Source organism: Emydura macquarii, unplaced genomic scaffold (genome assembly GCF_026122565.2).
Source record: "Emydura macquarii macquarii isolate MOO-44397 ecotype Brisbane River unplaced genomic scaffold, CSIRO-AGI_Emac_v2 contig_6, whole genome shotgun sequence".
Lineage (NCBI taxonomy): Eukaryota > Metazoa > Chordata > Testudines > Chelidae > Emydura > Emydura macquarii.
The window spans coordinates 1,231,794-1,254,600 of NW_027130143.1; the positions used below are offsets into that span (position 1 = coordinate 1,231,794).

Below are 22,807 nucleotides of genomic sequence, written 5' to 3' on the forward strand. Positions count from 1 at the left end.
TCAGACTCTCCCCAGCTGTGCGGTCTCCCTAACATCTCTGATTCTGTGACCTTACCACCAGGCCCATGTGAGCAGTATCCAGAGAAGGATGATCCCTCTTGAGTCAGCAAGTCCCATAATTTGGAATCAGTTCCAGTGCTGTCTGTCTATTGGAAAACAAAAATTGGTTGGTTGGTTGAGAGCTGTAGCCATCATCCTTGGACTCAGCTGTCTTACCTGCCTGGCACACAATCTGACCACTTTGAGTCCTGCTACTTTCAGACCTACACCTGCTGCCTAACAGAGATAAAAGATATTGTATAAGATACTAGATAAAAGCCTGAGTGCAGATCTTAGTGATCTATCAGGTTAACCCTTAGGGCACCAAGAAATATCAACATTCTAACCCTCTCCCCACTCTCACCCTATACATGACCCCCCCCCCCAAATTCCTCCTTCTCCTCTCCAAAAAGAGCAACTCCAACTTCCTAGTCTTCCATCTTCCTTGAGCACACCAGATGACGGCCCTTCCCAGCAGGCAGAGCACCCTGTGATGCTGACAGGACATCTCAGATCAAAGAGATAGACTAATTCATTTGTGGGTGAATATCAAAGAAAAGTTAAACGTTGTCATCTTCACTTACCTGTAACCTGTCATTGACTATTGTATTACATTATGTATACCTGATAATTAAATAATCTTAGATTGAAGTGCATGTTAGTGTTAAGATGTAAATTTACTGGATGTGTACACTTCATGAAATCTAAGGAAGAATTGTTTCTGGTCATCACATTGTGTTTAGATTACATTTATCCATTGCACGAGATTGGAGTGTTGGAAATGTAAAAGATTGCTAACTTCAAAGCATGGGTTGTTGTATTCGACAATGGAAGTTTACAGACTCTGTTTGCATTTAATCAACATAGAAGAGCCCATGTTGTGATGAAAACACTTGCCAGATTGCTTTCCACAGAAAGCAGCTATAAGAATGGATCAAGGGATTGATCCTGTATCTCTGAGCTGTTTTGGATTCTAACAGGGTGGAGTATTGAACAAGCAGACAGTGATCCCCAGAATTACCCTGAGCAACCCTGAGGAACTTTTGGAAAACTAGCAGATCACCACATCTCTGCTATCATTTTGGATTTACAAACTTTGACTCACCTGTTAATCATAGAAGATTAGCGCTGGAAGGGATCTCAGGAGTTCATCTAATTCAGCCCCCTGCTCAAAGCAGGACCAACCCCAACTAAACCATCCCAGCCAGGGCTTTGTCAAGCCACACCTTAAAAACCTCTAAGGTTGGATATTCCACCACCTCCCTAGGTAACCCATTCCAGTGCTTCACCACTCTCCTAGTGAAAAAGTTTTTCTAATATCCAACCTAGACCTCCCCCACTGCAACTTGAGACCATTAATTGTACCTGCTTTAACTTCTTAATAACTCATTTCTTTTCTTAGCTAATAAACCTTTAGTTAGTTTACTAAAGAAATCAGCTACCAATGTTTTTGGTGTGAGATCGAGAGTATCCATTGACCAGGTGTAAGTGACTGACTCCTTGGGGTTGGGAGTAACCTAATGTAATGTGATATTTGGTATAAAGGACAATTACACAAAGTCCAGTTTGTCTGGGTGGCAAGGTAGACTGGAGAGCCTAATAAGATTATTTGTGACTCCATGGTAAAATTAATATAGTGATCCAGGACTGCACATTTGTTACTGGAATAGTGAAATCTAATTATAGACTATAACATCAGTTTGGGTATCTGCCCTATTTTTTGACAGTCTGACCTGAAATTGGCACTCACAGCTGTAAGCCATTTCAGATGGCATGACAATTGGTGTAAGTCAAACAGGATTCACATTACACAGCTCAGTTGGGCTTAACGATTAGAACAGAACGCTATTTAAAATTTAAATTTGATATTGAGAGTTTTAAGGGCTAGTCACAATGTAATGTGTAGATTCTTGCCAGGTGACTATAAGTAGTAATAAGAACCCAATAAAGTGGCTTTGGTACATCCCTAAATGGGACACTCTCCCCCTTGCTTTTAAATCAATGACTAATAAAGGGTTATACAGTGGCAAAATGTGAACAGTTATCTTCTAAAACACAAACGATAGTAATAACCTCATAGCTGAGAGACTGTGACCCCCATGCCACAAGTCACTCAGAGATGTGTGCTGGGTGGTGATGGTGGCGGGGGCGGAGGGGAGTGGTGAAATTACACCATCATCACTGCAGCCCCTGCTAACTGGAATGGAGGATGGTGCTTTGGAAAGACTCCAAGCTCTAAAGGACAGGGACAAAAATATTCTAATAATTCCCTGCTCCTGCTTGATAAAGGATCACTGCTTTTCCTTCTGTAACACAAATTTAAACCTTTAGAATTCTGCTCCCTAGGATTTAGATCAACTGGATATCAACGGGACATAGGACACTGCAGAATGGACATGTGGGGAAGACAGAACAGAGAGCAGTTGTGTGGACTGGGGAGGTTTGACAGTGGATGAAGGGGTCTCAAAAATCCCACAGAACTAGTAAACAGGGTGGGGTTTACTTTCCAGCCAAGTACAAGCTGTATTTAGAGACCTTTTCTGTCTTTCCACATTAATCCACCTAATAATAACCTAGCAAAGAGGATTGTTAGAAGAAGCCTCAACAGCTTATGGGAAGCAGTTTAAGGGCATGTCCTCAACCTATTTTAGATTGTGTTCAGTCTGGCTGCTTGGTCATTACCTGCTTTGAATCTTCCGTTCTCATCCCATCATGCTGAGCCTCCAGGAGAGTATGTTGAGAGCACAGGGTCTCTGAAATGTTCATAAACAAGTGGTCATTAGCCTTCAGGGAAAATACTCTTCTCCCTGAGTGAGGGAAGCACTCTCATACTCTCCAGAGATCAGGGTCCATGACTGTCCACAATATGCAAGTGGGGGAGGAGATATGGAGTCACCCCAGGACAGAACATTAGTTCAAGCACTCTTCAGAGAAAGGTTAGGATTACCCTGGCAGAGACATGTCAACAGGACAGAGCACTACTTTGGGCACCTTTCATAACAAAACTATTATTGCCCTGGAGAGGGAAAGTAAGGGGCAGTCAGTAGAGCTGTAGGCTTTAATAATGTTTGCTGTGAGGAAAAAAAGACAACACAATCATCCTAACAGAACTCTTCACGTTTCATTTTGATAAAGTGAAATGAAAAACTATTAGAAGGGTTATTAAATTAAATAATTTATTAGAATAAATAGGAATAGGGTTCAAAATGCAAGGGCCTTAATCTAAAAGTGAGAATGTTAGAAGAAAGTAGCCTCCATTTGGCTCAGTGACCGTCTGTAAACTGGTACCTAGATACTATGGTGATGGACACATTACAAAAACCTAAACAGAAACAGAAGTTATTGTCCAGTTTTTATTGTGACTGATTTTTAAGAGTGAATCCTCTAGTACATTTTCCTAGAGCTGTGCCTGAATAAAAGGAGCTAGACATGTAATTTGTTCATTTCCATGCTGCTGTCCTGTAGTTTTTCATTTTAGTATATTCTATTAAAGATGTTGCCTCAGCCTTTTCGCAATATAAAAGGCCAGTTAAGATACAATTTATGCAAGGCTTTTTCTTCCTCCAGCAACACTAACTTCGGCACATTGCAAAAAATGAGCCTATTTTTCTGTTTTTCTATTATGGTATAAAATATATATGATAAAGAACCAGCCATAGGACCAGGTAAACTCTGTTGTGGGAACTTTAATTTCTGTACTTCCTGGCTCCAAACGTACAACTTTATATTGCATGAATGTAGTGGGATAGTGGTTGTTCATTTGTTTTTTGTTTGTCTGTTACATTTAGAGTTGACAACAAAGGACAAATATTTGATTAAACAACAGCTAACATGCATTTTGAGAAATCCCTGATGAACGCTCTTGTGATTTGAGACAACTTTATATTATACCAACTGGACTACTTTTCATACTGATGACTTATTTTCACTGGATTCATCTCACACTGAACTCTCACAGGGACAGCCAAACCCTTTTTGCCACCTAACGGATCAAGAAAATGCTACATATTTTGTAACTTGTCTACATAGTGAAGATGAACAGACATTTCATAATCTTTGGCATTTTAGCATCTACATCTCTTGGTTCTCAACCCAGACATTGTTTTACTTTGAGATGAACTGGGTTTTGTATGTTTTTTCTGGAGAAATCACCAACTGGTGCTCAGAAAACGGCTTTGTCTTCTCAAGGAGTGGGGAGAGAAAGGTGAACATGACAGCCTATGTATGGGTCAAAAGCACAGAGACATCTGGTGATTGTTTTGGATGTGAGAATCACAGGAATAACTGATGGTATCAATGCGGACACTAGAGGGACAGACAACTAACAGGCACAATGCATTGTCATGCTGATTTAAATTAAGATCAGTGTAAAATTTTTCAAAGTGCCTAAGAGTTTGGCTACACAGTCATTAGTACACTCCAGCTTGATGTAAATTCTAGTGCACATGACTGTCATGCACTAACTGCCCATGTGGACCATGCTGCCTACACTAAAAGTTTCTTAGTTGCACTGACATAATCCTGGAAACGCTGACTTCATAAATGCACACAAAGGAACTTTTAGGTACTATCAAACTTTTAGCTGGGCCCTCAGGGTCACAAGTACATAAGAATGGCCATACAGGAATCAGATCAATGGTCCATCTAGTCCAGTATCCTTTCTTCCAACAATGGCTCATTCCAGATGTTTCAGAGGGAATGAACAGGGCAATTTATTGAGCGATCAAATCCTGTTGTCCATTCCCAGCTTCTGGCAGAGGTTTAGGGACATCCAGAGCATGGGGTTGCATTTCTGACAATCTTGGCTAATAACCACTGATGGACCCATCCTCTATGAATTTATCTAGTTCTTCTTTTAAACCAATTATACTTTTGGCCTTCACATCATCCCCTGGCAACAAGTTTCACAGGTTGACTGTGCACTGTGTGAACAAATACTTCCTTATGTTTGTTTTAAACCTGCTGACTATTCATTTCATTGGGTGACCGATGGTTCTTGTGTAATGTGAAGGGGTAAATAATGGACAGTGAGTGCACAAAATGCTGGTGTGCCCTGGAATTTACACCCCAGCTGGGGCGCACTAATCCATTGTGTAGAGGACAAGCCCCAAGTGACTTTCAGAGGGCATGGATTAGCCTTCACGTCGCACTCCTCATCAGTACCTGGCCCAAGCCAGGGAAGCTAATGACACAACAAGCAGACCAAATTTGGTGATGAATCCTGGTCATGTGCCACCTGAGGCAAATTGCACACATGCTAAGAAGTGACTTTTGAAAATGAAATTTTAGTAGTTTTGAAAATGATACCTCATATATCCTGACAAACCACTGACAGGAATCTCAGAAATTGAGGAGATTGTGAGCAGATAATCTGAACCCAAAGAGAAGGGTAGAGGTAGGTGTTCATGGATACTGCAAGGATAGAAGGGCAGAAATAGTGGTATTACTTCTACAGCAGAATATCAAGAGAAGAGTACCCCACAAACTGCATAGTGATGGGGAGCCGAAGGAACCAGCCTCTGGAAGATGTAACAAGCCCTTTCCCATACAATCTATTGTTTCATCTCACCATTTCTTCCTAAAATGTACACCTATATTCCCAGGATCATCTCCAACCCACCCACCGAAAGCCATAGGCCACCCATCTCTTCAAAGCTGCACTACCACATTATCAAAATTGTTACTGTTGAAAGTGAGAGCATGAGGCCTGAAACTTAACAGAACAGGCTAAGGCATAAGGCCTAAAGTGAAAAAAGCCATGTTAACAGGAGTCAGGCTGCAAACTTACGATCTCACAGAAACTGGCGCAAAGAGCTGATACTAAAAACACACATTTCCAAAACATTATTAAAAATATATAGCAGATGCAGAAGGTACCAAGACAGCCTAACACCAAAGAGATAACAAGGGCCATCTGACCCTCTGAAATGACACTTGGATTGATAGAAATGTCTTATAATATGACAAATAGAGTAGCTTTGCCTGAACCATCCAATGCAAGGTGAGGGGTGATATCAGACTACATCAAGAGGGTGGCAACTACCTACGTCAAAGGAGCAGAACGAAACTGTCTGTAACAGTGTATAAAAGAGGATAGAATCATAGGATATTACAGTTGGAAGGGACCCCAGGAGGTCATCTAATCCAATCCCCTGCTCAAAGCAGGACTAACCTCAGCTAAATCATCCCAGCCGGGCTTTGTCAAGCCGCAGCTTAAAAACCTCTAAAGATGGAGATGTCAGAGGGAATGATGTTGTCTGGCCTAGGGGATAACGGAAAGTCCCATTGTTAAGTTGTGCCGAGTCCATTGTAATGGAGCACTCATATTTGAAGTGTACTGGTAGACTACTATACGTCGCTTCTCATTGTGCTTCAACTGCAATAAACCTGGCCCAGGTGCCTTTGTTGCTCAGCAAATCCGTGGTCATGTCGATTCATTCGATCGTGAGTGCTGTCTCGGTTACCTACACAGAGCTGGGACAGCACCTACACGGGGGACACACTCACGCAGCCTACACTGACAACTAACAACTGACAACACTGGTGACCCCAACCGCTGATCTGGTAAGTAAATGAGCTGTCCTCTGGAAGGAATCGCGATCTAACATGACAGAAAACCATGAGCTAGGTAATCCCCTTTTACCCTCCCTTCAAATACCCAAGGAATCTGATTAATTTTGGACACACTGGGTAGCAAGTAAAGATGGTCCATATGAGTTTAAGAAACAGAGTGGGGAAACCTGGACGGGACTATGTAGAGCAATGGCAGAGAGTGTTGCTCTGAAAGATAATAATAAGAGTAAAAAAGTGTACAGTACTCCAAATTATGGTGATGGAGCTTAGATGGTTAAGGCAGCATGCTATTAAGGTATCAGAGCTAGCAACAAATACAATGAAAGAGTTAGAACAGATAACTCAGGTGACCGAACATTGGAAAAACCAGGCTCTGCTGGCAGGGCAACAAGTAGTTCAAATACATGATATGCTTGAGCAATTAAAACAGGAAAATCAACATCTAGAAACAGCTGTAAAAATTTACAAAATGAAGTACCGTTACCCATAATAAATCTTGGAGGACAACAGCAGAATTTGGGTACTTTTATAGCACCGGGCATGTGGGGACAGACATGGAAAAAAGTGGTCTTAGCAAAATTAAAGGAAGCAACCTGGGACGACCGGGATGGAGAAATATGGAATGACCCAGACCAGTTGCCACCAAGGGAACCGTATGCAGGGGCCACTGCACCACAACCACCACCTTACGCTGAAAGCCAGGTTCTGGTGACATCTACACCAAAGCCTACATCCATTCCTCTTAGAGCTGGAGAGATAGGTGACTTTGCCAGCCCTGACAGGGAGGACCCAAATAAAGAAGAACATCTGGTATCAAAACCGACTCTGCTTCAAAGACTGTACAGACTGGTACAGCAGTCTACTATCAAATTAGAGGGGGCGGTAGCTCAACTCAGAGGCTGGGTAACTGGAAATTTTGGTAGAGGAAGAAGAGTGAGTATGGGACCTCAAGATATAATAGCTACCAGAGGACAGGATATAGTAGAGGGTCGACCCAGACCAAGTGGATTACCACCACGTACCGGGGCAATGAAAATTTAAGTGCCTTGGTGGGAGCCATTGGATCCCCGCCAACAGAGAATGTTAATGATTTTATGGGATGGTTAAATAAATGTTTTCAGCTAGTACAAGCTATAGGAATACATTTAAAAGGAGGAACCACTGCTATTTAAAACTCTTCTGGGTTCCTTAAACTCACGCAGTGGGATTTGATGATGACATTGAACAGATGATTAAACGAGTGGTACAGAAGCATTTTAAATTGCCCTCCCAAATGGCAACACTTCGGGCAATCGCCAGATGGCCAGGAGAAGCCCCTGTGCAGCTAACAGAAAGAATACGGGTTTATTATGAGTTAACTGAAGACACATTAGAACAGGCAAGCTTAAAAGAGATAATTTTACAGGCACTACCAGCAGGAGTAGCAGAATGGATGAAAGCGTGGTGTGCAGATGAGGGTGCACAAATGCCCATGCCTGAATTGTTAGGAAAAATGGAAACAACCGTTAGACAGTATGAGGGAACCCCAGTAAGTGAACTACGAACTCAGTTAGGACAGTGGAAGACAGAAGGACCAGGATATTCTCCCTGCGGTCGAGGTCATGGAGTAGATAAAAATAGAGAAATGAGAGAAGGAGAATAGAAACCCGCAGGACAATTAGTGCAGGAGAACAGAGAGCTAAGAGATAAGATTGACAAACTGCAGGCACAGCTACAGGTATGAAAATTAGTCATGAGAACAGTCAGAGAAAGAAGGAAAAGAAGCAGGAAACACCGGTAGCGTTTGTTTCTGGATTAAATGAGCCCACGGACATAGAATACAGGGCATAGGGCAGCCCACCCCAAGACTCAAAATGTATTTTTCAGCAATCCATGACTTTAGACATCTGGGGATGCCTCCACTTAAACATCCGAGTTGAGGACAGGCTTGTAAACTTTTTATTAGATACAGGGGCAGGTATTACCATAGTAAAAGAAATGTACCAAGAATATCCAGTCTTAGAATCAACATGCGTACAGGGAATCTTGGGAAAAATCTCAAAATTATGAGGTTAAAATAGTACCCCTTCACTTTGCAGCACATCCAATTCAGGAAAAATGTGCAATTAAAGAAAATGAAAATTTAATTGGAGCAAATATAATTGGTCAATTTGGAATAATTATAGACTTCCCAAACGTGTATTTGACAAACCCGCACTGTAGCAAAAGGGAGAGAGAATATTAGCCTTGTCCCTATGGGGTTAGACACACAAATTGTCAAATCAATAAAACCAAAGGATCCACCATCGGCACCCGTAGGCTGGGAGAGCTGGTGGCCAGAACTGCAAAATGTATGGGTTAGAGATTCCCTGAATGCTGGAAAAGTAAAAATGGAAGTTAAGTTGGAGGGAGAAATTCCCCCTTACATTAAACAGTACTCGATACTGCAGGAAGCTAAAGAATCACTTAAGCAAGTGATAGAAGAACTGGAAAAACGACAATTAATCTGAAGGTATTCAACGCCTAACGTGGCACCAATTTGGCCAGTAAAAAAGCCAGACAGAACATGAAGATTAACTATTGACTACAGAGGGTTAAATAAAACAGCTAAATGAGGAGCCCCTGTGGTAGCTGTTTATCCAAAGTTATTGGAAGTGGTGTCTCCAGAAATGAAATGATTCTCTGTATTTGATATTGCAAATGGCTTTTGGAGCTTGCCATTAAGTTCAGAATCTCAGTATGGAACAGCTTTTGTGTTCCAAGGGATGCAGTATTGCTGGACTGTTTTACCTATGGGATATTGTGATTCATCCACGATATTCCACACTGAAGTGCAAGAAATGCTAGAAAAGGAAGGGCTGTTACAAACAGGGAAGATACTGCACTATGTGGATGATATTTTGATTGTCAGTGAAACTGAGGAGGAGCATGAGAAACTAGTTAAGCAATTGCTGTTCTGCTGCCAAGCATACAGCTTGAAACTTAACCCCTCTAAATCCCAGATCAAACCGAGAGAGAGGTGCAGTATCTTGGAATTAGGCTCAGTGCGGGAGGACGATCAGTAGATGCCGAGAGAATTAAATGCATTACTAATTTACCCATGCCAGCAGACATTAAATCTTTGCAATCTTTTCTGGGACTTACCAAGTTTTGCAGAGATCTTATGGTAGGCTATGCAGAAAAAGCAGGACCTTTGTATGAGCTACTTAAAAGACCCCACTGGACCTGGACTGAGGAAGCGACAAATGCTTGGGAAAGTTTAAAAAGGGGTTAATGGAGTCTCCTACCCTAGCTGCCCCTAATAATGAATTCCCCTTTGTGCTGTACCCTAATGTTAAAAATTTCTGTATTGTGAGCATGATCACACAAGACACTGGAGTGGGGCATATTACAGCTGTGCTCTGACAGCTCCAGAAAGCAAGCTAGGCGCGTGTGAACAAACAGCTCTTGCTGCTTACTGGACCCTGCAAAAAGCACAAGCGATTATCAGGGCAAGTAAGGTGATTGTTAAAAGCCACCATGCCCTAGGAAAATTACTAAGTCAAAAGAATTTATCTAAAGGCAATGTGAGGGTAGACAAAGCTATTCAATGGGTCTTCACTCTCATGACAGAGAATGTTCAATTGGTTACCCTGAAAGAACCAGAAATATCTTAATGGGGACTGACCTTAACGAGTCAGGAGCACAGCTGTGAACCCCAAACAGACTCAAAAGCGCACCCCCATTTTTAAGGCAACCCAGATAGAACAGGTAATTGGAAAAACAATTTGGTTTGTAGATGGAAGTTCCTATTATGATGAAGGTACATGAGTCACAGGATTTACAGAAATATGTCTCACCAGGGATATGCAGATCATTGATTCTTTCCAGTACAAATTAGGAAAGGGAGGAAACCCGAGCAGCAGAGGTATCAGCAGTTACAGGAGTGTTGAAAAGAATGGAAAATGAACAATCTGAAATTGTCATTGGTACTGATTCAGATTATGTTTATAAAGGGACTACTATTTATTTACCATGGGGGGTCACCATCCATTTTGTGGGTACAGATGAATCTGATATCAAAACACAAAGTTCTTTGGCAACAAATGGAGGAATTGGCAACAAAATTTAAAAGAATCAAAATGGTTAAAATAAAGGTGCACAGAAAGCAAGAACCATTGTAATGGGGAAATGCACAAACCAAGAGACTGGCAAGGGAGGCAGCAATGAGTGGTACACTGTGGGAGACTCTGCCCGTGGCAGTAATTACCCGGGCACAAATGAAACAAGAACAAGCTAAAAAAGAAAAATTGCAAATGTTACAGGAGATACAGGGAAAAGATGAGTTAATTCAGCAATGAATTGTAGAATGCCCTTAAACTTGGCAAGGGGTCTCTCTCAAAAAGGAAAAGGGTTTAATTGTAGCTAAACCAGATAAAGAATGGGTCTTAGCAATACCACAACAGATAAAACATCTCCTTTTAGGGTGGATACATGGCTCTGCTGTGGGGGGACACCCCAAAATTAGAAGAAGCACTAGAAAGGCTTAAAAAGATAGGTTGGTAGTCCGGAATGAGAGAGGATCTGGATATTCATATCCATCAATGCTTAACCTGTGCCAGACAGGACCCTGCTCAAAGAAAGAGAAGGGGTGAACTAATGCATGAGAGTTTAAAGGGACCGTTCCAATGATTACAGGTAGATTTTGTAGGACCGCTACCAATCACGTCCAAAAATAATCTATTTCTGTTTGTAATTGTGGATAGGTTTAGCAAATGGGTGCAGGCATTCCCCACCAGAAGGGAGGACAGTCGCATCGCTGCAAAAACATTTGTGACTGAAATATTCCCGAGATGGGGTCTGCTACATAGTATAGATTCTGATAACGGACCCGCCTTTATTGGAAAGATGCATGAAGAAATGGGAACTTGGGCAGGAATTCCATTGCCATTACACATCCCCTACTACCCTCAAGCGGGGGACAAGTAGACAGAATGAATAAATCTCTGAAAGTTGAGTTATCTAAAGTGTGTAATGAATTGGGAACAAATTGGGATGTGATACTCCCATGGGTACTTATGAGAATCCGGAGTCGCCCAAATTGCATGACAAAATTCAGTTCTTATGAAATACTGTTTGGGAGACCAATGCCTGGTTGGGAAAATCTAATGTATCCTCCAGAATGGGAAACCATACAAGAACTGGCAACGACCACTTGGATGAATGGTCTTAAGTATTGGCTAGGAACAGGCCAAGGGGCTGCCGCAGCACAACAGGCTGTAGAACAAAAAAAAATGGATCAGGCCTTTGGTGAGGCTAGTGACCCTACACAGTGGCAAATTGGCCAGGGGCCATGCCATTCCTGTTTAGGAAATTTTCTCTTTGTTTGCTGTTTGATTTTTACCATTACCCTCTGTCCTATCACAGGCAAATTGGGACCCTCACTATATTTGGTAGAAATGAAAGATCAATCTCAGTGGAAACATGCCATGCAACTGAAGCAATACGAAGGCTAAATGGTACGGGTTTTGTGATTTTTCTTACAGAATTGCAACTTAAGGATATATATGTAAAAAAAAATATATTAATACAATGACCTCGTTGCTCACATTCCAATTAAAGGATGGAGGTTCGTTGATTCTAGATATCTGTACTACATCCGCACCCCTGACATTGATCCACGTGGCTTGGGCACAAAGGTTTGAAATCTGCAAGCGTTAATTGGTCAGACAGTTAGGCGCACAGGGACAATTTGAGTGGGGAGTAGGAAGTAAAATCACCATTTGGTGGAATGATAAAAATACTTCGGTATGGAAACTGGAGGAAGCAGGGACGGAACCAGTCTGGGTTACTGGGCCAAGAATCGGATGGATACATTTAAAAGCCTAGTGTTTCCCCACTTGCTGATTCCCCCAATTTCGGATTACCTGACCCTTAACTGATGCAATGATTTTGGCTATACTGGACGGAGACTATAAGCAGGAAGAGGCAAAGGGTGGAAAAAGACGCAGACAGGAATAAAAACAGAAAAGTATCACTATATTCTAAGGATTTAAAAAAAAAACCAAAAAACATAAAAGGGAGAAGCGATTGTTTGTATTTTGGTTTTACAGGTGATGAACCCAGGTTATGAATTTGATCTGGATACGAGGACTATTGCTTGCAGCAGTTTTGACCCACGAGGCGATCAGGTTGTCAGACACCAAGAATTTGAACCAGACATACCTTGTGGTAAGGAATCTTTGGACAGAGACTTCCAACGAACCCCCTCTAATACCCTGTCTGCAGGAAGGCAAAGTCATCTGGATGGAAATGTCATAAAACTGGTATGCCAAACAGAAGGACGGCAACAAACAGGACATACCATCAGAGTTGCACCATTTCTTATAAAGATGACATGGAGATGAACTATTGCAGGAAAAAGCCAGGCTGAACACGTCATTGTGGAGAAAGTTGATAAGAACCAGCAAAAGATTGAAAAGACATTGACACTAACCAAAAACACAGAGGGGGAAAATGCATACTGTTGGAAAGTGAAGGAGATTAACAACTGTGATCAAGTTGTTGTTCTTGCTGTTTCTTCTAGCATCAATTCCAGTAGCATACACAAGAATGAGACACTGGTTAGGAAAAAGACTAGAGCAGTTTGGGAACAAGAACATGTGCTGGACAAACCTCGAGTTTTGTCTACCACACAACAAATAATGGAATACCACATAACGACACTAGTAGGAGAAAATTTGGCCCTTCAATGTAACATTCATTCATACCCTAAAGAAAAAACGGAGGTTTGGATTGATTGGTTTAAAGGAAGTTAAACAGTAATCAGTTATATCAGAGGAGTTGTTAAAACATATGAAGGGTGGCTAAATAGAGTTACCTTTATTAATTTAGAGGCTAGATGGAGCACCTCCATCTATATAAAAAACATTCAGTTAAAAGATAAGGGTACATATACTGGAACTTGGATCATATCTCCAAATATCCAAAAATGCATATATCACTTACAAATATGGGAGGAAACATGCCCGATCACAACCGCAGCCCCTCCACCAATTACTACTCCATTGCCAACTGTACCCTCACCAGAGGAATGCCAGATCTACAGCCTTGGCCTACATCAGGAATTTTCCTACATCCTACAACAGAATATATGGTAGAAAATGTTGGTTGGATATACGTACCCCTTAAATTAAATGTTGCTCTCACTCTCAGATATTCATTTAGCTTAAAGCAAGATCCATCTGATTCCTCCAGATGGGTATGTGCTCTGCACTCCTCCAGTGACATCTGTGAAAATCTCCTCTCCATCTGGGAGCCATTACCTAGTTTATTCCAGTATTTTTTTTTTTAACTTTTCCTTACCCATGACTGGCCTTCTCCAATCACTACTTGCAATCACAAAGATAAAACCACATAGGCAGGCCTACAATGCACAGGCCTGTGCTTTAATCATTCCAGCTGGCTGGCCCACTAGTTTGGGAATTTTTTTCACTCTTTGTTCACAGACTGGGATTTAAATTGTTCCTCTGCCACTCAGAATTAAATTCCAATTTTAATTTCTGGAAAGGATTAGAAAGCAGTTCTGAAACCCTCAGCAGGGAGTGCTGATAAATCTAGTAATCATGGGTGTGTTTATTAGCTGAAAACAGGCAAAAGGAAGTGTAATTATACCATTTTCAGCCTTCAGCCCCTCCAAGGCTGCACTGGGTAGGAGTAAAGTCCCCGTCTCATCCTCCTGCTCCACCACATTTTTCTGCGGAGGTATTTCATCCTGCTCAGAGACTGGCTGGAGAGCAGAAAGACAGAAAGTTACCAACAGTTTTCCCACAGGTATTAGGCCTTGTTATTTCAGTTGCTAACAGATTTGTTGAAAGCGCAACTTCTAAATTCCCCCAATTGACCTATAAGAGTTAATTCTCTTTGCAGACAGTTTCATAAAACGTCTGCCCAGACTGGAGAAGATCTCAAAAGAGACCTATTATTAACCTCCTCAACCAATTTGGTCAAGAGAAAGTGTTTCTGTATATTGCACTCTTTTTGATTCTTAGGATTTGAGAGCATTTTAAGATACAATTACCTTTAGAGATTGTTCTTGCTCCTGCGATTGAGACCCCTGCATCACTGGCTCAGACTTTAGTAATTTTAGCTCAGTCTGGCGATGGATGAACTCCTCAGGTGATTTGTGTGTGAGCTCATCTAAAAGAAAAAGTTAAGCATAAGTACACACATCTCTGCTTCTGTATCTGAATAGATCTACCTTAGATGTATGCACATTGAAATATGGAACCTTTCACCTCACAGTCACTGCTTCTAGACAAACTGGAGGATTAGGCCAAAAGAAATCTGATGAGGTTCAACAAGGACAAGTGCAGCGTCCTGCACTTAGGACAGTAGAATCCCATGCACTGCTACAGACTGGGGACTGACTGGCTAGGTAGCAGTCCTGCCGAAAAGGACCTAGGGGTTACAGTGGACAAGATGCTGGATATGAGTCAACAGCATACACTTATTGCCAAGAAGGCTAACAGCATATCGGGCTGCATTAGTATGAGCATTGCCAGCAGAGTGAGGAAAGTGATGACTCCCCTCTATTTGGCATTGGTGAGGCCACATTTAGAGTATTGTGTCCAGTTTTGGGCCCCCCAATACAGGAAGGATGTGGACAAATCGGAGAGAGTCCAGCGGAGGGCAACAAAAATTTTTAGGGGGCTGGAGCACATAACTCATGAGGAGACGCTGAGGGAACTAGGTTTGTTTAGTCTGCAGAAGAGAAGAATGACGGGGACGGGATTTGATAGCAGCCTTCAACTACTTGAAGTTAGGCTGTTTTTAGTAGTGGGAGATGATAGAACGAGACCAATGGTTTCAGGTTGTAGGGGGGGAGGTCTAGGTTGGATATTAGGAAAACCTTTTTCACTAGGAGGGTAGTGAAGCATTGGAATGGATTACTTAGGGAGGTGGTGGAATCTCCATCCTTAGATATCTCAGCTTGACAAAGCCCTGGATGAGATGTTTTAGTTGGGGTTGGTCTTGCTTTGAGCAGGGAGTTGCACTAGATGACCTCCTGAGGCCCCTTCGAACCCTAATATTCTATGATTCTACTGTGGCCCCAAACGATAGCTACAGGAAGTCCACGTCACCTGATGGTTTTATGTGAAATAAATTAATCTAGATATGAGAGCACTTCACAGAAAATACCACAATAGTTTGCCAACCAAAGGGTCAGAGAACGCCATCTCAACAGAGAGGCCTAGGACTGAACAGACAAGGAGATGGAACATTTCTCTTTAGAGGATTTAGACATATTGTCAAGGAAGATTGCAGAGGAGCTACAAGAATAAGCCTGTACTATCTACCTAGATATTTCACACGTTCATTGCCGTGGACAGAAGTGACCATTATGATCATCTAGTCTGAACTCCTGCATAACAAAACCATATTTTTTCATCAAGCAATTCCTGCATCAAGCCCATGATTGCCAGTTGGATTAAAGCATATCTATTTCTAAAAGATATCTAATCTGGATTTAAAATTACTTCAAATGATGCACATTCCTAGGTAAACTGTACCAGCTGTTCATTAATTTCACTATTAAAATATGTTATTTATTTCTAGTCTGAATTTGCCTAGCTTCAATTTACAGCCATGGGATCTTGTTCTGCCCTTCTATATAGATTTAAAAACCCTCCACTATCAGTCTTCTTCTAATGTAGGTACCATGCTCATGTCACCTCTTAACTTCTTCTTGGATAACCTACACCGATTGAGCTTCTCTAGTCTCTCATTGTATAACAGGTTTTTCTTGGGATGCCATCAGTGTGAAATCTAGTCAATTTAAAAAAATGAATCAAAAGTAGTTTTAAGCATTATCCTTCTTCCTCAGTTTCACTGCCAATGTTTGTTGTTTTAGCATTACATTTTCCCAGATTTCAAAAGAGAGAAACTGATTGTTCGAGAAAAACAATAAAACTGAGTACACAAAATAAAAACTCTGGAAAGGAGAGAGAGATTTTTTTTCTCTGATATTTGTTATAATAGCCTTAATTGTCAGTTGCAACAACAGTCAGTTAAATATTTTCAGAGAAAGGGGGGATTGCTAAATTTAGGATACCCTTTAAATAATTTTTACCAAATTTTTATGCAAACATCAGTAAGGTTTAAAAAGAACTACAGCTCTGAAAGGCTGTAATGAGACTCAGGATTCCCATGACCTCTTGTCATCTAAGATATTACTTCCTCTTTGTTAGAGAATTGCCATGAAAAAAGAGCCAAATTGGAACCAGACAGAGAGGTTTCTGAGGTGCTGATTAGACCCAATTGCTACACATGCTGACCTTGCAGGTGTTGTATAGTAGAAGAGTTTTCGGTAGATTGCACCAGCAGCTGATCAATATCCCGCAGCAGCTGATCATTCTGAGCTATGAGGGCATCATGGCTAGATCGCAGCTCTTGCTCAGCCATCTGCAAGTAAGCAACTTGCAGCTTTTGCTCTTCTACTTCCAGCTTGTATTTCTGCTCCTGAACTCTACACTCAGATTCCAGTTCAGCCCGAGTTCTTCCTGCCTGTTCCAACTGCTCCGAGAGATATTGAACCTCCTCCTGTAAGCGATGGAAGGACAGCTTCCTCTCAGCCAATTCCAGCTCCATATTCTCCATGAGGCTTCGAGACGCCTCTCTCTCTGCATCCAACAAGTTCTTTAAGGAGCTCAGCTCTGCCTCCATCCTCTGACACTGCTCCAAAAGAGTCTAGGAAAGGAGATGGGGAGGGACTCAACCAAAAGGGAAAACAAATTGATTCCTGATTCAGACCCTAAGGTACTGGGCAAAAATAGGTCCATAGTAAGTACACAACTGAAGCAAGAAGCAATTTCAAACTAGCCAAGTGACAAGAAGAGAGAGGAAAGGAACACTACGTGGTGGGGATTCTAAACCTCTGCAGAAAGAAACACTGTCTTGTGACTCCTAAGGGAAAATCAAAACTCTGCTGGGAGACATCAGAACTCTGAACTCAAGTGAAGAAAAGGAGAAACTGTAAGGTGGAATTAACATCCAACACATTCTCCTTTTAGGATACCCCAGCACAGAACATATAACCTGTTTAAATAGAAAGGTTAGATAACTGCTTGCTTAGAATTGCTGTTCTCTAAAGATATACGTGCAATTAATCCCCAGCCATAGCAAAAAACCAGATGGAAACTCCCCAAAAAACAAAGATCCAAGGCATTTGTTGCTTGCCCTGACTTCCAAGCACCGGACTAGCATGACGGGCATTCCAATGACCTTTGTATCACAAATGCCAATTCCTTTGGAGTAAGAGGTAGGCATTTCATAGGTATGGGGCTGCCACTAGGGGAAACACGGGGAGGCACAACCTACCCTCAGACAGCAGGGCCAATGTACTGCTCAGAGAGCTCAGGCCCCCCTGCAATTCTTGTGAACAATTCTTCCCCAGGGGGAGCTAGAGTATTCCACACACTTTAAGCCTAGAATTACTTGGACGAATGGAAGGATGGGGACTGAGAACTGGTGGAGGCAAACAAATCACTCTCTCTCTCTCTCTCTCTCTCCATGAAGTTTCACTTGCCTGCAATGTCGTTATCCTACCAGTGCTTCAGGAAAAAACATGATAAAGGAGAACTGAATTTCTAATGTAAAAACTATACAAAAAATAACCCTTTAAGGCCTCTTTAAAAGAGAAGCATAATGGCACAAAAAGCAATTTTTTCTTTTTGGGTTATTTTAATTTTGTTCCCTAAACTACACAATAAAGAGACTGCAAATCCTATGCTGTTTAAACGCCATTCACACTCTAGTTGCAAGAGTCACTAGAATAGGTTGGCAATGATCCTATTCGCTTTCTTAAAACTTTAAGTAGAAAGAAAATGGCTCATTACTGAGTCAAGTAGGCACTTACATGCTTGAGTTTTAGGCAGCTCACCTATAAGTCAGTTTCCTTCTATTCTCCCAAAGCTTTAAGGTGAATAAGGTCAGACTCTAGCCCACTACTAGGGCTCCTGTAAGCTTCCCAAGGCCAGCAGCGGAAGCTAGAAGTGGCCAAATCCTGCAGAGTTCCTAAAAACTATTTTTTTAAAAAGTCATAAAACTCCAGCATATTCATAACAAGAATTGGTATTGCACAAAATACTGGGACCTCGGAGTATAAAGTCTTAGTGAGTTGGTGACACTGGAGGAGAGACAACCCACAGACAATGTTAGAGTAAAGGATGCTTTTGCCTGCAACTGGACATTTTGAGGATTCTACAGCAAGCATAAAAATGAGCTAGGTGGCCCAATACCTGAGGTAACAGGGTTCAACTCAGTTACAGAGCTGCACCACCATGATCAGGTCAGAAAAGACTGCTAATTAAGGCACTAAGAGTTGCCACACCCCCAGTGCAGTGCCAAAGACAAAATGCACACTCTCCAGGCACTGGCAGCTTTGAACTCTGAGCTCAAGGAATTCCCAGCTTCTCTCATGCCAGGCACATAGCCCCTGTATTAGGAGCTATGACAGCTGCTAGGCTTTTGGCAAGACAATTGCACCTGTTAACGGTAAAGGAACACAAGAGAACAGAGCATGGCTGTAGTACGCTGAGAGAGTGAGGAGGTACCTTGTTCTGTTCTTCTGCACCATGTAACTCTTGCTGCAGCAGTTCCACCACCTGAGTTCGTCCTAGCAGGGCCACTTCCTGTTCCTCCAGCTTTCTCTGTAGTGTCCTCAGGTTCTATGTGAGACACACACAGTGCTGCATCATCTACATCAGAAGCTGAGAGGACAGTAGCATCCCAAAGCACAAGAGGGCTGTTACACAGAATTGGGGTATGGATGGGATGGGATTCTCCTGTGTATCTTAGGTACTAATATGGCTCCGACTACTTCAGTATCTGAGCACCTCATAATTGTCTGTGTATTTATCCTGCCAACACCCCTGTGAGATGGGAATAATAGTATTTCCCTATTTCTACAGACAGGGAACTGAGGCACAGAGACACTAGTGATCTACTCCATAGTCACACAGGAAGACTGTGGCAGAGCAGGGAACTGAACCCAGGTCTCCCAAGTTTCAGGATAGCATCCTAACCACTGAACCATCCTTTCTCTCAACTCCCTCAGAAATCCTGTGTTTGTCTGCAGACATCCCTGGGTGGCAACGCCCATTGAACTCATGTAATTTTCCCCTTTCATGTTCTATGAAAAGCAGGGGACTGTCAAAATCCATCAAACACACCTGCTGCATCTCGGCTTCCAGATCTGATCGGGCCGCTACCTGGTGCAGTTCAGCTTGGTGCTGGTGAACCTGTTCTTCTAGGAGAGCATCCTTCTCACGAATCACCTCATGCAGGGAGCACAGCTGTAAGCCATAGTACATAGTTAGCCAAGTGACATTTCTTGTGCTGAGAAACAAGGTAGACATTCCAAGGACAGTACAAAGAACTGAAACCCATTCTGGCGGTGACAGGTGCACAGACTATCCAGAGTTTTTCATCCTCCTTTCTCTGGTGTGTTATGTGTGAGAATGGATTTGAACCAGAAGCCAAAATGTCCTTAGCAATGCAAGTCTCTGTGATAGTCATGTCAACTCAGAAAATTTATTTCACTTACACCTACATATTTACTGACATTTCAGATTCTGGAAGTGCAAAAAGTGCAAATTACATTTTACATATATCCAGAATCTGGAAAGCTACAATTTCCAGGCAATTACATAAACATAGTTTCTGTTGTTGGACTTGTGCTGAATGTCGCAACCCATCATTTTAGCCATCAAAATCAAAAGTCTGCAAGTCTAGTTAATATTGTAAATATTGGTATTGAAAGGTACTACATAAAAAAATCTAACATAACATCGCAGTGCTCACTCCCCTAGTTGGAACAATAGTCCTCTCACTTTACCTTGCCATTTCTTACTCCCTTTTCACTAAAAAGTCACAGATTGTTACCAGCAGACAGTAAATATATTGATAGCTAGAAACCCATCTCCATACCTGGGCTGCTTGCTTGGCCTGAGTATCTGTCAGGCTCTCTCTAGTTGCAGCCAGCTGCTCCCTCAGGTTCCTGACGATCTCCTCCTGCTCCTGGAGTTTCTGTTTGAGTGTTTCTGCCTCCTTTCTCTGCTCCTCATTAGTCCTCTGATTACTCTGAAGCTGCAGGTGAACAGGAGAAATCAGAAAGATATTAATTATATTAGACAGTCTCAGCCAATTAGAGTGGTGCATGCTGTGCTGTTATTAAAATCCGAGTTAGAAGGGACCACGAGGGTCACCTAGTCTAACCCCTTACCAAGATGCAGGATTTGCTGTGTCTAAACCATCCGAGACAGATAGCTATCTAGCCTCCTTTTGAAAACCTCCAGTAAAGAAGCTTCAACAGCTTCCCGAGGCAGTCTGTTCACTTATCCTTCTGTTCTTACAGTCAGGAAGGCTTTCCTGAGATTTAATCTAAATCTGCTATGCCGTAGTTCAAACCCATTGCCCCTTGTCCTGCTCTCTGTGGGAAAAAAGAGATCAATTTTCTCCATCTTTTTATGCCAGCCTTTCAAGTATTTGAAGACATCTATCATGTGCCCCCACCCCTTAATTTCCTTTTTTCCAAACTAAACATACCCAGTTCCTTCATCCTTTGCTCATATGGCTTCCATTCCATCCCATTGATCATCTTTGTCACTCACCTCTGGATCCTTTCCAGTTTCTCTACATTGGTGATCAAAAATGGACATAGTTCTCCAGCTGAGGCCTAACCAGCATTGATTAGAGCAATACTATCACCTCCCATGACTTGCATGTTATGTCTCTGTTAATGCAACCTAAAATTAAATTTGTGTTTTTTGCAACAGCATCACACTGTTGACTCATACTGAGGCTGTGATCCACCGGAACTCCCAGATCCTTCTCAGCAGTACTGCTGCCAAGTCAGTTATCTCCCATTCTGTATTTTTGGATTTGGTTTTTCTTCCCTAAGTGTAACACCTTACATTTGTGTTTGTTGAATTATATTTTGTTGTCTATAGCCCAGTTCTCCAATTTATCAAAATCCATCTGAATTTTAGCTCTGCTCTCCAAAGTGTTGGTTTAGCTTTGTGTCATAGAATTGCAAGACTGGAAGGGACCTTGAGAGGTCTTCAAGTCCAGTCCCAAGCACTGAAGGCAGGACCAAGTATCTAGACCATCGCTGACAGGTGTCTAACTATTCTAAACAATTTCCAGTGATGGAGATTCCGCAACCTCCCTAAGCAATTTATTCCAGTGCTAAACTACCTTGACAGTTAGGAAGTTTTTCCCTAATGTCCAACCTAAACCACCCTTGCTGCAATTTAAGCCCATTGAATCTTGTCCTATCCTCAGACGTTAACAAGAACAATTTTTCTCCCTCCTCCATGTAACAACCTTTTATATACTTGAAAACTCAAGTATATAACCCCTCAGACCACCATACTAAAGAGTACAAGTTCTTTCAATCTTCCCTCATAGGTTGTGTTTTCTAGACCTTTAATAATTTTTGTTGATCCTCTTTCGACTTTCTCTAATTTCTCCACAAAACTCCAGTTGAGGCCTAATCAGTGCAGAGTACAGCATAAGAACTACTTCTTGTGTCTTGCTTACAATACATCCCAGAATGATGTTTGCTTTTTTTGCGATAACGTTTCACTATTGACTCATATTTAGCATGTGATCCACTATGACCTTCCCCCTCCCCCAGATCCCTTTCCACATTGCCTAGGAAGGATTAGGCTTTTCCCATTTTGTATGTGTGCAACTGATTGTTCCTTCCTAAGTGGAGTACTTTGCATTGGTCATTATTGAATGTCACTATATTTACTTCAGACCATTTCTCCAGTTTGTCTAGATAATTTTGAATTGTAACTCTACGCTCCAAAGCGCTTGAAATCCCTGTCAGCTTGGTATTGTCCACAAACTTTATAATGTACTCTACGCCATTATCTAAATCATTGATGAAGATATTGAACAGAATCGGACCCAGAACTGATCCCTGTGGCACCTCAATTGATATGCCCTTCAAACTTGACTGTGAACCACTAATAACTACTCTGTGGGAACCAGGGCTTAAATTTTCTAAGGTTTTTTCTCAGAACTCCACCCTCCCCCCTTTAAGAGCTCAGGGCTTGAGCCCTGCAGTGGGAGCGGGCACTGGTGTTTGAGGCTTCAGCCCCGTTGCAGGCACTGGGTCCCCAGTTTGAAAATATTTCATCAAAGCTCTGCTCCGGTAGGCTTCGGC

At 42.0% G+C, this 22,807-nt stretch overlaps 1 protein-coding gene across 3 annotated transcripts in view; it reads right to left on the minus strand.

Annotated features, from left to right (window-relative positions):
* The window catches only part of GOLGB1 (golgin B1), a 106,077-nt gene that overhangs the window by 46,253 nt on the left and 37,017 nt on the right, over nt 1-22,807 (minus strand). For 2 of the 3 annotated variants that reach the window (XM_067560561.1, XM_067559778.1), the window contains 8 exons: nt 20,560-20,718; nt 19,803-19,925; nt 19,185-19,298; nt 16,908-17,319; nt 14,651-14,769; nt 14,245-14,359; nt 2,722-2,792; nt 56-146 (listed from right to left, as the gene is read on the minus strand). In XM_067560561.1, coding sequence (XP_067416662.1) covers nt 56-146; nt 2,722-2,792; nt 14,245-14,359; nt 14,651-14,769; nt 16,908-17,319; nt 19,185-19,298; nt 19,803-19,925; nt 20,560-20,718 — 1,204 coding nt within the window. Of the gene's footprint in view, nt 1-55; nt 147-2,721; nt 2,793-5,346; nt 5,637-14,244; nt 14,360-14,650; nt 14,770-16,907; nt 17,320-19,184; nt 19,299-19,802; nt 19,926-20,559; nt 20,719-22,807 lie in introns of those variants that run through there. The other variant, XM_067561336.1, reaches the window with a different exon arrangement.